We start from the raw sequence: 15,574 nt of genomic DNA on the forward strand, positions 1-15,574 counted from the left end.
AAAATCTCGACGGAACAACGGTTTTCGATCGTTGACCTTGTTGGTGAAGAAACGAAAGTAATCTCATTGTTACACAGACCTGAGGTCAAAGAGCTGTCGCCGGCCATCTGTAGGTCTGAATGTAGATCACGAGCTAGTATCACGATCGTGTCATGATCACGGATAGCGGACAGCATTCAAACAGCTATCAAATTGCAAGCTATACAAAATATCGTTTGTTTCAAGGATAACTAAGTTCCTGAACTTTCGGGGCAAGCTGTCGTCACTCTTTTATTTATCAGAATTAAAAAAAAATGTTATTTGTGATGTAAACGAGAATATCTTAGTAAATGATTCGTGCATACGTAAATAACATTGTTTAGAAATTAAGATGAAAAACTCACTTATAGCAACAAAAAATAGATTATTTTTCCATTACGATCTCTATCAGATCAAACTAGTTTTCCACCTGGTCACGAGTTAAACTTGGTAACATTGAACGTTGGGTAGAAATTTTTCTATCGAGAGACACACCCGCGACAGCAATTAAATTACTTTATAGATATATAAAGGTAAAAGTGATTTATAAACTTCCGCACATTAAAAGATTTTTAAATTAAAAGTTGGTAATGGACATTTGATGGTTGTGTTGTTTAATGTTAAAGTTTTTTCATTCTACTTCTCGTTTCTGCTGACTAGTTCATAAGTTAGCTCCACACTGATATATGTATCTCAAGCTCGTTTCGTGTCAAATTAAATCCCCTATAGAAAAAAAGTGTAAATGTTTAGAATTAGCGTATGTCTTAGAAAGTGTAATAACCCAAAAAAAAAAGAAATATTTTCACACCTTGATATAAATTTCTTTATTATAATGCCTATATTTTAATTTTATTACACTGCACTATTTTAAAAAAGCACTTCGGTCGTCCATAATTAAATTTATTTCTCCATAGGTCAATTGCATTCGTTATCTCGTAGATGTTTATCTTTTTGGTTCCCATACATTTAACACCTGAAGGCATTAGTTTGTCGTTAATCAGTGTTTGTTTAACAATGTATTATAAGTGCGAGGCGTGGCCGCCGCAGGTAGAGAAATTGATTCACACAGATCTTATTAGACACCTCCCTGACCTTTAACCGGCTAATTACGATTGCAAGATGAAAATGAAGGTCGCATTATATAACAGGTCTGTGAACTCTTGTATCACGTACTGTTAAAATTGATGAATGGCAATATTCATTGTAAACAAAAAAAGATTTCCGTGCATGCGACTCGCTCATTAAAAATAATTAAATATTACACACGTTGTTATAATGGCAGGATGGAATAATTCTTGATGTTACTAGTAGTTATTGTTGATAGTATTGTTTGCATAATAACATCCTAGATAATGCGAGTTATTTATAAAGATAAACGATTCATTGCGAAAAATGCGCTCGTCTTGTAACACAACCGCTTAATTCTAAGAAACTGCAATAGAGAAATAGTTCGTAATAATTGACACTTGAGTTTTTCTTCCAGCATTTGAAATACCTGGCTGCGAAATATCTAATATGATGACTACCTTCTACAAGTTTAAAGGCACAAATCTTAATACTTTATATGCAAACTATTTTATTCATAAAGTTTGCGTTTGCGGGAAATGTTCCTAATATGTTAAAGCTATAGCCAACATTATAGACATAATTTTATCTCCATGTCTGGATGTAAGCTGTTAAATGTATGCTATAAAACTCCAAAGCCTATTTAAACTCATTATAAAAAAGATTTATAATGCAAATTCTCCAAAGTAGAGTATCGTTTGGCATTAGAGTCGTGGTACTCTGCTGGAGTAAGCAATTTAAAATTCGGTAATCGTCCTGGGCAACATTTTATATACAGTACTTGTGAAGTTACCAAGAAAATGTTCATTTTTATATAATGGGAGATTCAGACGGATAACTTTAATGATGCAATGAAACATTCGAATGATGTATCTTTCTTTTTGTTTTTTTTTTTTTTTAAAGCGTGAGGCATGTTTAAGACGTCCAGCCCTCACTGTTAAGACGTGCGATAAACAACCTACTTAGAGATTATTTGGCGCCGTCCACGTATTCCGCACGTAGACTTTACGACGTGGAGAATGTCTCAAGAACTAGATGAAAATGTTTATTATTCTGGTTCTTTTTCTTTTTCTTCGTAATCTATGCTAGGAACTTTTTTTTTATTATTTCGTATATTTTTAATCTGTATATATCATGAACAGTTTAAATATGCATTTCATATAGATTTGTCATCGGATTTTTTGTTTATAATTTTTTAATAAGATATGGAGATTTAGGTTTATTATAAAATTTATACGAAATTCATAAAACTGCCTGAAGATACATACACTTGCTCACTGGAGTTAATTCCAACGGTTTATCAGATGAAAGCGATTTATGTTACCATAATAATTAAGGTTTTGCCTTCACGTAAATCTTTTAACATCTTTTCATGGTTATTTAAACTGAAATTATATTTTTAAGATTTCCGTTATACTGACTGTTATTGTATATATAAAGATGCTCATCATTATCGTGAAATAAAAATGATGTTGGTATTCAATGATGCGTATAAATATAATAAACAATTAGTTTTGATATTTCACAGAAAATTTAAACAAAATATGTATTTCATCTGTGTAACAGAGTTATTTATGAATTCCTATCAAATATTTTTTTTACATCTTGAAGTAAAAGTTAATTGCTTACAAGAAAAAAAATATATTTATTTTAATATTAAGTGAAATCGTTTAAATTTACTTCCACAATTCATTCCATATGCGAGATGTGTAGAGATATGCAGCGTCTGTATTGTTATTACATGCTAATGCATGCATGCGTATGCAATTATGACGCATCGGTTATAATTAGCTGGTGTTGATGGCGCCCGATTACGTGCTAATGATTTAGTAGACAGTCAAATGATATATTGTAATATCTTGAAGGTTATATGTAATTAAATATTTAACTTAAATTGTTTAGCTTCGGATAGCTGATGTCGTAATAGCTATTATTATAAACGCTAATCTCTTTAGGTTGTACTATTATTCAGAGTTTCTTTGATCAGCAAAATAATTTTAATAAAATAAATAAAGTAATTTACAATAATGCAGCCTGTAAATTTATTTTCCTCTGTATGAGTTACACTTGAACAATAAAAATATAAAATTTGAATTGTAATAAAAAATTTATCTATCCATATTATGATATATAATTTTCACTGATGAATATTCGAAACACGCTATCTGAATATTAATATTGTAAAACAAAAAAGTTATTTAAACAAACTCAACTATCTTTGAATCGCTCGCTAATAGGCGGTAAAAGCTTTCATATCAGAATTAATTAATGTATTTTAGAGGTGCTTTAGTACTTTATAATGTTTAGTAAACAAATGCTATTATCGCTAACAAGTATGACAGACCATAATTTTATTTGGACGGCCGTACTAAGTACATTGACGTATCACGCAACTGGTACTTACTATCTGTGTAAATATCCGAACATACTAGCGGGTTGGAGTTTTACTATTTAAAATAATGTATTATTTGTTTGATAACGTTAGATTTATTTATTACATATAATTTGAAGAATGTAAATTTGATTTTATATTAACATTCAGAAATCTATATTTTTTTTACCTTAAGTTCAGAGTATGTTTTAATTAAAATTTAAGTTACAAGTTCTTCGTCTTATTTAGTTAGGTTTATTTGTCGTATAAAGTAAATGCTACAATTCACAAGTGTGAAAAAGCCTTATTATGAATCCGCCTCGCTCAACTACAAACACAGACATAGCTGTTGTGTTTAGTTACTAAGTCTTACTGAAAGACGTAAATCAAACGTTTAGAAGTGAAAACTTTCGCGTGCGCAACGATTATTATGGAAATTGATAATGGAATTTCGTGGAATTAAATTTTATTAAGAGTTTTAAGTTTACAATCATGATAAGAAAAAAATTAATATGATTTTCACACTTTTTCATATATGGTGAACTTATTTTTATTAATTTCACTAAACTATACAAAGAATAGCTTGCGGATGTCACTAATTTCATATTATAATTTTTATAATATAAGTTTGATTCAATTTTTAAATAAATTTATTATAATATTGAAATACATTTATTATAAAATTTATCTCGTTACTAAGGAATTAAGTACAATTATTGTAAAAAAATCAATGTTATAAAATAAAAACATTTCAAAACCTTTAAAAATTTTAAGAACGATTTTGTTTCTTTTATATTTTTGATAAAGAGCAATGAAATAATATTATTCAGCCATTACAATTAACATACACAGTATTTGTTGACTATAGAATATTTTAATCTATGTTTATCTCAGAATATAAGACAGTAGTATCTCAGAATATAAGACAATATGTATCTCCAAAAATTAAGTTTTGTAATAAATAAAATAATGACAATTACAAATGACCATACTTAATTTCTTGGCATTGACCACAAAAATAAATAAATAAATGAATGAATCTGAATCGGTAAGTGATTGGAAATACGACTTAATTGATTGAGAAAACTTATTACACTTAAAACGTTACATTGATCAATTAATTATAATTAATATTTAACAGCCTTTAACACCTTAAAGTTAGAACGTTCGGTAAAATTTTGTATATCCGGCTATGTAACTAAAAGTAGAATTTTATTTTTATTTGTTCGATGTCCACTCGATTATATTGTAAGATGTGTTTATATTAATATAATTATATTTTATTACGTTAAGTGTTTTTTTTAATACATGTCTCTTCGGGATGTCAAATCTGTATTGTCACTTTTGACAAACAGTTCTTTCAAATGTTTGTATTTTGTTTGACATTGACACTGACATATACTATATATATCACAAGTTAAGAACTGAATGATTTGTGAACTTCGTTATTTATTTAGTTTTTATTAAATTTAATCAGAATGTAATTAAGACCAAAACAAAAAACCGCGTCACATAAGTGTGTCACAAAAAGTGTACAGATAATATTGCGTTTTTTTTTTCGCAACCTGACCGATCGTTAATCTCGATATTTACGGGACAGGACTCCCACAATGCGGTGTTTTTATAAAGAGAAGATGCGGTTTAAACAGATTACATGTTATTTTGAACACACGCTAAAGGCAGGTGCGAGATTTTTTTTTTAATTTTCTACTCCGACATTTCTTAAGAGAGAGCTCGTAAAACTTTTTCTTTTAACAATCTCTTCGTAAAACAAATTGCAGATTGGTTTAAGTTCGTCCCTTTTCATGTTTTAATCTGTTAGACATATTATGTATACATTACCATACGATTACATCAACGTACAACTCGATAATTTGATATTATATAAAACAAAACTATTGATATCTCGCAAACTATATAAACTATGGACCTCTGTCAGGTTAAAAAAAGAAACAAATAAAAAAAACCGATTATGTTACGTAATATTTTTTATAGCTCGGTTATAAAAACGTCCAGTGTCATCTAAAAGCTTGCAAAAGCTCTATAAATTTATTGGCTTTTGGTTTGCATTTCATGGCCTTGGCGGTCCCACACATTCCAACCCATAAGCGAACAAGTTGGCGCTTCGACCGCTGTGCATTCGGCACCTTTACACCCACCGTAAACATTGATTGCACTAACTTTATGTGTTTATCGTGATACAACTCATTTGTGTCCCATTCGTTCTTGAAGTAACATAAACACCAAATACATGTTATAAGATAACCGGTTATTATATTTCCAACGACCTCTAAGAAGGAAAAATATTGCGAACTTAAGTGATCAAATTGAATTTTCACGTTTGATATCAAGAAATAAAAACTATAATAATAATAAGTCCTCATCACTGTATAAAATTATTGAATTATGATTGTCCTTGAAGTAATTTAAACAAACATATAATATAGTGTAAAACGTATATATTAAATAAAATTATCTCGTAAGTGTCCGTTTATTTCACTGTGTATAAATATCGTAAATAATTAATGGCACTAGCATATTTTATATTTAAAATTTATTTTAAGCTTATATATAATCTGTATACATGTATAATACCTGATTCCTTAAAATGCTCAATTCTGTTATGCGTAAATAAGTTCAAATGTGGAGTCCCATAGTTAGTAAAATTACCCATGAAGTGAATGCGGAAATCAAAGCCCTGTAAGCCCCTGTTTGCGGAACTTAGCTAAATAGGTGGCCACGCATAATTTATATGCGACTAAACAATGATTGTTTGAGAACGAATGAACGAACAACACAGTAATATGATCCCACATTAAATCAATTTGCCGCCTAATTCATTGGAATTATGTTAATTGGTACAAAATATTCTTATGTAAATTCATTCGCACAGGTTTTTGTAGCCATGGACTAATGAATGTGACAAAAGATCGTTAATATCATTATAAATTAACTCGATCCGTTAAAAGTCGTCGTTCATAAATTTGGTACGTAGACAAAATGAAAGAAAAACAAAGTTGAAAAATTCGTTGGTACAGAATATAAAGTAATTCTGACTTGACGCTCAAAATGAAGCTTAGAGTCTTGAAAACGTACTGAAAGTTAGAAGTAACTACTTCTGTGATGACCATATATTATATGATGACCAAAAAATGCTGATAAACTCATAAATAGTAAAGGATTTTTCTTATTCTAAAACCTTTGTAACAAACACTATAGTCATGAGGTTATCACAGATATAGACTTAAACCGTACCGAACTCGTACAAGAGATCCTTAAAACGTTACCCGCTTGATCTAGTGCCTTAGACTCTTTTGGCATTGTTCCAACGAGCTGGTCGGAGACTGCATTGTGAAGGGAATTTATGAAGGCGGTAAAACCAGGACTTTACAGCACACGAGCTCGGACCGCGTTTCATGAATAGCTTAAGCCTTAATGCAATCCAACATAAAGTAATTAGCTGTTTGTGGTAATGTTACTTACGCATTATTGTTTGATTAGAAATATTTTAACCTTGAATACCAAGTCTCTAGCCACGTTTACTATGAGTTTCATTTAAAAAGACATTGCATAACGACTAGTTCGTGCGTGTGGATAATATTTTTGCCATAACTTGAACATGATGTCAGAGGATTATGAACAGTTACCGCGTCTTTTACTTGTGTTACGTATGCTTTACCTCAGCTTAAGAGAATCAAGTGTTTTCTATGCAATTGGCTAGAGTAGGTTATAAGATCTTAAAATCAACACCTCCGAGGCCCTCGAATGTTCTGGAACATCAAAACATGCCATACGATTAAGTTATGTAATTAACCTCTTGCCATAATATTTCATATTTACACAAAAAAACTCCATTTATAGGCATTAGTATTGTATTTATGTAATGGCTCTATTGAAGTTTTTGTGTGCGTTGTTAATTAATTTATGATGGTAAGATTTAATTCATCACCAGCTATTAAGATGATAGAAGTAATCTATTCATATATATATAATGATTGTGTGTAAACTAATAAGATGCGCTGGAATAAAGATTTATTGGTTGCCCAAATCTTACACAAGAATCGCTTAAGAAATACCATAGCAATTATTTTGAAGAGTTGTCCAGAGTTATAAGAATTTAAGTAATCGTTTCAACGTTACAGATGTTAAGTGCTTATGTCATATTTACGTCTATGACAAATATTTGTTGATATCACTCAATAGATTTTATATATGCTTGTCTATTATAATCGTGTGCATATGATATTTTTTCAAATTAAACTATCAACCCATTCCAAGGACTTATGTATAATGTTACGAGTTACATTTTTTTTTGCTGCTCCATAGAAATGTGAACGTTGTATTCTTGCAGTCTGGCTTTAGGTATAAAAAAATATTACTTAAATTACTGTTAGCCATTTTTAAAATCATTTCAAATCAACTTTTTCCGGACAAAAGATATTTTAAGGTTTTCTCGTATTCTTCAGAAAACAATTTAAATGTAATTGATTCGAGTCGTTACGTTTTTTTTTATGAACGGCACGCTTACTCCAAGTTTGAATCGTCACTCAACATACGACGCCTTAACAGTATTTCGTGTATACATCTCTGCGCAGTCGGATATTAAATAATGTACCTGTTGTTGAATGATTAACCATAAATACTTCACGTAACATCAAGATTTAAATGGTCATTTAATGTAACTCGGAATATATATTTGTTAGAAACTTATTTATTATTAAAATTTTTAACATTCCTTGTTATTATAATTCCTTGTTTTTTCGAAGTTTCGAAAGATATACTTGCAAATTAAATAACAAGATGGAATTTTAACTTACAAGATAGTTTTTTTAATCCTATCTTCACAAAACTTTTGATGCTTTGCATTCTGATCACACAAATTTTATATTATCATATTCGTTTGTCTCCAGGGGACATCGAAGACTGTATCGTGACGCCGACCTACCAGGGCCAGTTCACGCCGCTGCCGGAGGCGCTCTGCGACTGCATCATGGACCTCACGACACAGGTGATAAGGATCATTTTAATATGACCCGAATAACAGTAAGTATAACAATTTTACCGTCGATCAGATTACGGTGTTATGAGGCAAGTTATTACCATATTCGGCCAATACTTCTATTGGATAATAGCTATAGAATTATATTAAATAAATGTCACCGCCCGGACTGTGATGCAAATTGACGGTTTCCATCTGACATTATGCGTGCTCTGAACAAACTTTTGAATATTTTTATCAGAGATTCAGTTATAACAGGATTTGTGCAGCCTAATACCGGAATGATGACTGTTGGCCATGAAATGTAAAAAATATAAAAATACATACCGGTTTGCGTTGCGAGCCGCGCCGCATATTTTAATCTGTGGCCCAAGTTTAGCAACTGTCACAGTTATCTCATATTTAAATGAACATTTATTTATCTATTGCTATAGGTTTTTATCTTCCATGTCCCATGTTATCTATAAACTCGTGTAGACTGAGGGAAGATATTGAATAGAACTGTCATTATAAATTTAGAATTTTTCAACCATAATTTTATTTTAACACGTTGTTTAAAACCAAATCTATGATTTAAATTCGAAATAAGAATACGAAATTCGAAATAAGAATACGAAATTCGAAATAAAATTATGATCTCATAATGAAAATATTTCTAAGATTTAATACCATATAATCTCTTATGACTTGTGTGACACCTGTACGTCGACGTGTTTTCACAAAACAACCCTAAATATCGATGGCATGAGGTCAGCATCTTAATGGTCGATCACGTGCTATGCTAACTTATTTTGTGAGTAAAATGTACATTTTAGTATTTTGTAATTGAGGTTACGCTTACAGTTACCAAATTTTGTACGTTATTTAGGATCGAGCACATAAAAAGCTATTAAAGCTTCTGCAATTGTTTTATACTGATATATTTATATAAGATTTTCGATTAAATTTTTTAAAGGACTTAGAATTAAAGTTGTTTTGTCATTCTAATGATTTTTGTATGAAAATTGTCGAGGAATAAATGCATTAAAATTTAAATCTATTGTGATTTGATATATAATATAAATTAGTTACCAACATTATTTTATAGGTAATATGTAGACATCAGTAGCAATTGTTGATTTTATTTCTATCCTTCATATCATAAGTTATCAAACAAATTAAGAGAAAGTTATTGTACTAATATTACAACTTTGCCTGTTGCAAAACGATCAAAGTCGGATACAGAAATGAACTGACGAATAGAGAACCTCCTATTTTTAAGTCGGTTAAAATTGCGATTAAAATCGATGTTAATCTTTAATATATTTCATGAGTGTATAATTTAAATATTAAGTGTATTTGACATACATTAAACTATTTAAAATAAATACACACACACTAATCAGATTTAAACTCACACATATAATACGGAACATTCCTCAACACGTGTATTCTGTATTGTCACTAAATGTCAAGCATAATGACATGTCTATTCCAGTGTTGCAGTTGAAATAATGAATTAATACCGACTTTTCGTCGATGTCGTATGAAACGAACTGTTTGTATTGATCTCGGTTATCCAAAGGTATGTCTCGAATTACAAAATAACCAAATACAATAACTATAAATAACCAGATCATAATCATAATACAATTTATTCCAAACATTCCGATATATTTAACTAAATTTGTCATTTCGTAAGCTAGTTCGCAATCATCGTTTCAATAGAATGTCGTACAGTGATCATAAAATACGAGATGTGGAATTGAATTTGGAGTTTTAAAACGTTACAATTACATTTATAATACTTTTGAATATAAAACCATTATAAGTTTATTTTTTTTTTAATTTTATTGTATTTATACATACAGTGGTTTAGGCAAATATTTATACATTCATCCAAAATTAATAAAAAAATATATAAATTATGTCCAGTAAACCAAAACTGGTCTGTGACTAGACGAATCTATTATTTTCTTGTTGAATTTAAGTCATATATTTAAATAACTTGACTATTTATTAGCCACAATATAAAATATTTCAAAGGGAACATATATACTTATAATATCATTAAATGTTTGAAATTTATCACTATAATATATACCTTTAACCTATTCCATGATTGAATTATCCAATTTGTGACGAAATCCTAAATTATTCCTCCTAATAAATAACTTACATTGTACTAACGTCTAACGCAACCAACATTAACATCTGTCAAACCGCTGAGGCCGTACGTTCTTACAATGATACATTTTAAATATGCTAATACATTCCACATTTAAATTATATGTCACAAATTTAAGTTCTCTTGTAAATTCCATTCCTTTTCTCCTTGATCTTGTTAGTGTTCCGTTTTATTTTAGTGACCGATCTCAAACAAATTGAGACAAGGATGAGATTTCTTGAAAATCAATTTAAATTTAAATATCAGTCTATATTTTATATTGATATGGGTCGGCGGTTTATATTAATTTAAATATTTTTGCATTTATTTATTTTATAAAAACGTTATTGGTTGTACATATGATTTATAGTTTAAAACAATATTTCTGTATACTGACGAAGAGACAAAATTTCTTAGTATTCGTTTTTCGTTTATTTCATTTATATACAAACCAAAAAGTTATATTTGAACATAACAAATGTAGATAATTAATATATTATTTATCACATACTAAATGATAACGCGCACGTCGTTACATCCGTATGCAAAATATTCGCAGGACTTTATGTACTTAAACGATAAAATGAGACACGCTCAAAGTTACCTTCGTTATTGAGGAAACAATTTGCATATAATACAATAAAACATTTATCTGAGAAACCTCAATATCCTACATAGTATTTCAAGGATATTTAGATAAGATTGTGATGATGGATGGAGCTGAACCTACGTAAATATTTCAAGTTGTTTCCTTAAGTAGATCAGATCTCGTATGAGAATAACACACGCTTGATTAAAACGCATGGAGCAATTATTTCTTTAATTAAATCAACTGTCAATAGATCTGTATTATATGGTTTTGATTGTCTCAACTAATAGGTTAGACGTGAAAATTAAAATACTCATATCATGTTAGTCTATTTAAAGAATTTGGTGCACAATAATGAAATATTACAAAGATTAATTTGATAAATATACGAAAAGTACGTGTACTGATCTAATTTAAACGGTTTAATTTAAATTATTAATTATTATTAATATTATTATTTAGTTTGATCAATTTAATTTTATAGCTCTAATCTGCTGTTTCTTTACGATCTCTAATTATGGTAATATAAGTTATGACAATATTTTTATTGTAAATTATATAGATATGTTTCCGGTTTCGATCAACACTCACTAGCCTTCCTCTTGCATCGCGTAATCTTTAATATCTTTGGGTTATGATAAAACAATTAAAGTTAAATCACTAAAAATAAAAACTCAATACAGTACCCGATTCATTTTAAACATTTCCATAATATATACTTCATTGTATAGAAACTATGAAGAACGAACTCAAGTCATTTTAGCAAAAATCATTTTAATATAATAGCTACAACACCTTATTTATGTTTTGATTCTAAATTCCATTGGATGTAATTCTTTCCCAGGGTCAATCAGCGACATTAGAAAGTATAAGGACCTCCTTATCCTCCAAGTTCCCGTCGATGCAGACGCCGTCCCAGGAGGTGGTGTACGACACGCTGGCTCAGCTCATGCAGGAGAGGAAGATATACCAGACCTCGAGGGGCTTCTTCATTGTTACACCAGAGTAAGTAAATGATTGATGAGGTTCATGAGATAAGTATAGATGTCAGTCTTTGAAAGTTCTTAGTCTTAGCAAGAGGCATAATTTGTTGGAAAGAAAAAAATAGCGTAACTCCCTATCATTGTTTTGAAGTTTTGAATCACAGTAAGACCTTGCTCATTAGCAACTAATGTTCCTGGTTGTATGTCTATTTGTCTTGTTGGTTTCAGCAATGGAAACATTATTGATTTATTTATACTTTGTAATACAGTTTGATAGTTTTAATGAAATAGACCATTAAAAAATATTCTTTAGAACTTCTCGACAGAAAATTTCGATATTCAAATCGAGTTGATCCAAAGTTAAGTGACATTGGGAGTTGCAATGACAGTGAAGACTGCACAGAGTATAAAATTAAAAAAATATCCAGAATTTAATATCCCGTGAAAATAACAAAAGCCATATAAATGAATATATCTCAATGTGTTAACTTAACATGGTTTCACCTCAAATAGTAAGGTTACGTATTCATAAAACAGCTAGAGGGAGATAAAAGGCCGATAGTTATCAGAGCAATGTTAACAAGACGGAAAACTTAATTGGGTGGTGGGTGTCGCTGTGAACACGGCGGAGCTATCACGATCAGCACTTGCATTTATAATATTAATTCAAAATATATAAACAAAACCCATTTGGAATTCTGTTACAAATAATTGAATTACACAACGCTCTTACGACAATGTTTTTTTATTTTTTTAGTGCATTCATATATACGAGTATATACATATATATATATATTAATTTAATGTCCAGCTTTTCATGCTATAAAAAAATATATATTTTATTAATGATGTTTTTTTCATATTTAACAAGTGTTCCCACTAAATTGGACTTTAAGTTTAGTCTAAATTCTTAACATTTCTGGCAACACCTGAACACTCTTACACAAAACAATTTAATCGTCCCTGGAACTGAATTACATGTTAACTATCTCGTATTATGAAATCATTGTTGTCGGGAATGTATGCTGTATGTTACATTATATCAGTGTCGTGTTAGATACATGTTAGTAGTATTAAGTAATATATCAATCTCTAAGGTCAAATACATTCAAGCTCGGTTCCTTTGAACATTTCTTGTATTTGATCACTCGTAAGGAGATAACACTGAAAATATCGGTCAGAGCACGTTTTGTAACATACAATTATTGTATTTTATAAAACAATATTTTAAATTTTGTAATAATTATGATAAATTGCTTTGCTGGTTCATTGTAAGTTGTATTTGATTTTGTGAATTGCAAAATTATAGATCAGATATAATTAATAATAATTACTATCTATTGACTATTCATTAACATCTTAATGTGGATGCGGTTTTTGATTTAGAAATACCCATTCAATTCTATATTTTTTAGTCATAATAAAAATATATAGAGTATTAGAAAACTCGTTTCTTGGTGATTCATGCTCTATGCTTAGTGAAAAATCTATTAAGTAAGGCTCATGCACTATTTTTATGTCTTACCAGAATATAAATTTGAAAGTCTAAAATAACAATGAGTTGGTCTTTATTGATTCCTGATCTATTTTAATAACTATGTGCGCTAATAAATAAAAGTGTATATTTTGTAATTTCAAATTGACTGCTTTTCAGTAAACGCATGAGAAAGTTTTTACTCAAAATATTTGTCTATCTCTGGAACGACTAGACCGATTTTGATGAGAATTTCACTTGTAAGTAGGTAATGTCATAAAGAGTAACTTAGGCTGCTTCTTTTATTTTATTATTTAGTTCCATTATCATCTAGTGAGGATCTTATTAAGGGTCTTTGAGAAATCTAACAAAACCTCAAATTCGTGATAAAGGAGTGTTAATACACAGGCAAATCAACAGCTGGTTTTAAATATATTAAAAAAATAAGAAAGGTTTTTATAAAAGAGGCGTTATATTTCATTAATATCTATAATGGTACTTTAAAACAAACTAATACCTATAAAAGAAATTATATTTGAGTATTCACAAAAATCGACGCAACAAATAAAAACGTCAACTACAATTGACAGGTGATTATAACAAAAACGTGCAAAAATCCAGTTAGAAATTAGTTGTTGTTCAAAATAAATATTTACTGTACGGTGATAAGGTCCGGAATTCAATGGACATATAGCATGTAGGCCAACAGCTCGAACTTGAAAGTCAATATCAGCATCAAAATATATTGAATTGTTTATTCGTTTTTGTTAAGCGTCGCATGCCATCAATTATAAATGCTATAGGAATCGTAATTAAATTTTGTCGTGGACATGAGAATAGAAAATATTTACAACTAGCTTCTGCTCTCGGCTTTGTCCTCGTAGACTTCGGAATTTGATGCAGTAGATACTGCCAAACTAAAACTTAAAAGTAAACTAAAATTTCGCATTTATAGCTCAAGTAAAAGTTGACAAATTAAATACATAATTGATATTACCAAATCTTACAAAGAAAAATTATATGTGCTCTTTAGTTAAAGCTATCGTGGACTATAACAAAAGTAATAAAGAGATATGAATGTTAAATTTGTAAGAAAATAAACGTACCTATATTAATTAAAACTTTTGCACTGTCTAGACGTCGTCGTTCCCGTTCTCGATCGTCTTCTCGTCACCACTCCACCGAGGATGAGTGCAGCAGTCCTCGTACTATCCTCATGTCGGACCAGGAGGCGTTGCACCAGCTCTACGGAGAGATCACCACTGTCAGGGATGGCGCCGTCACACACCAATGTGTTCAGACGAACCTCGCGGATGTTATATGCGGAGGTAAGTGACGGCAGTATGGAACGGATTGTTGTCTGTCGGATGTTATATAACACATTTATACTACACTACATATATATTAGATTAATAACAAAATTCACATCGTTTTTGAATATAGTTTTTATCCAATTTACGAAATGATTAAGTTATCAATTATATTAATTGTAAAATAGAGATAGCATATTTTTCTATCACTAATAATTTCTTCCTCCGGCCGATAAAAACTTCTTATACATATTCACAAGCGCAAGTAAAAGTGATACTGACTTTTTAAAGACTTTCGAAAGAGCAAAAAATGGATATAGGTGTTAACTTTAATTTAAATTAATAATTCAGCATACATTGGCCTATTTTAAACATCTTGAGGTAGGTAAAGAAAAGGCGAGCTATCGTTGGGAAGCGCGCATCCACAAATCCGCAAATCTCAACTGCACACTACCATTGTCTCAAAATACCTCACTTTTTGTACAGATAACGACTAAATTCCTCTGCACTTGCATAACAAAACTAAATGTAGGACGACTGCAGTGCCCCGATTCGCCGTCGCAGTGCTCTGGACTTCTAATATTGAATTGACAAATAAAAACCTTTTAAAATTCAAGTT

At 30.1% G+C, this 15,574-nt stretch overlaps 1 protein-coding gene across 2 annotated transcripts in view; it reads left to right on the forward strand.

Annotated features, from left to right (window-relative positions):
- The window catches only part of LOC116765578 (M-phase inducer phosphatase), an 84,989-nt gene that overhangs the window by 56,571 nt on the left and 12,844 nt on the right, over window positions 1-15,574 (forward strand). For both annotated transcript variants that reach the window (XM_032655093.2, XM_032655094.2), the window contains exons 4-6: window positions 8,365-8,462; window positions 12,033-12,193; window positions 14,783-14,973. In XM_032655093.2, the coding sequence (XP_032510984.2) occupies window positions 8,365-8,462; window positions 12,033-12,193; window positions 14,783-14,973 (450 nt within the window). The remainder of the gene's footprint in view (window positions 1-8,364; window positions 8,463-12,032; window positions 12,194-14,782; window positions 14,974-15,574) is intronic.

The sequence above is a fragment of the Danaus plexippus genome, chromosome 11 (assembly GCF_018135715.1).
Source record: "Danaus plexippus chromosome 11, MEX_DaPlex, whole genome shotgun sequence".
Lineage (NCBI taxonomy): Eukaryota > Metazoa > Arthropoda > Insecta > Lepidoptera > Nymphalidae > Danaus > Danaus plexippus.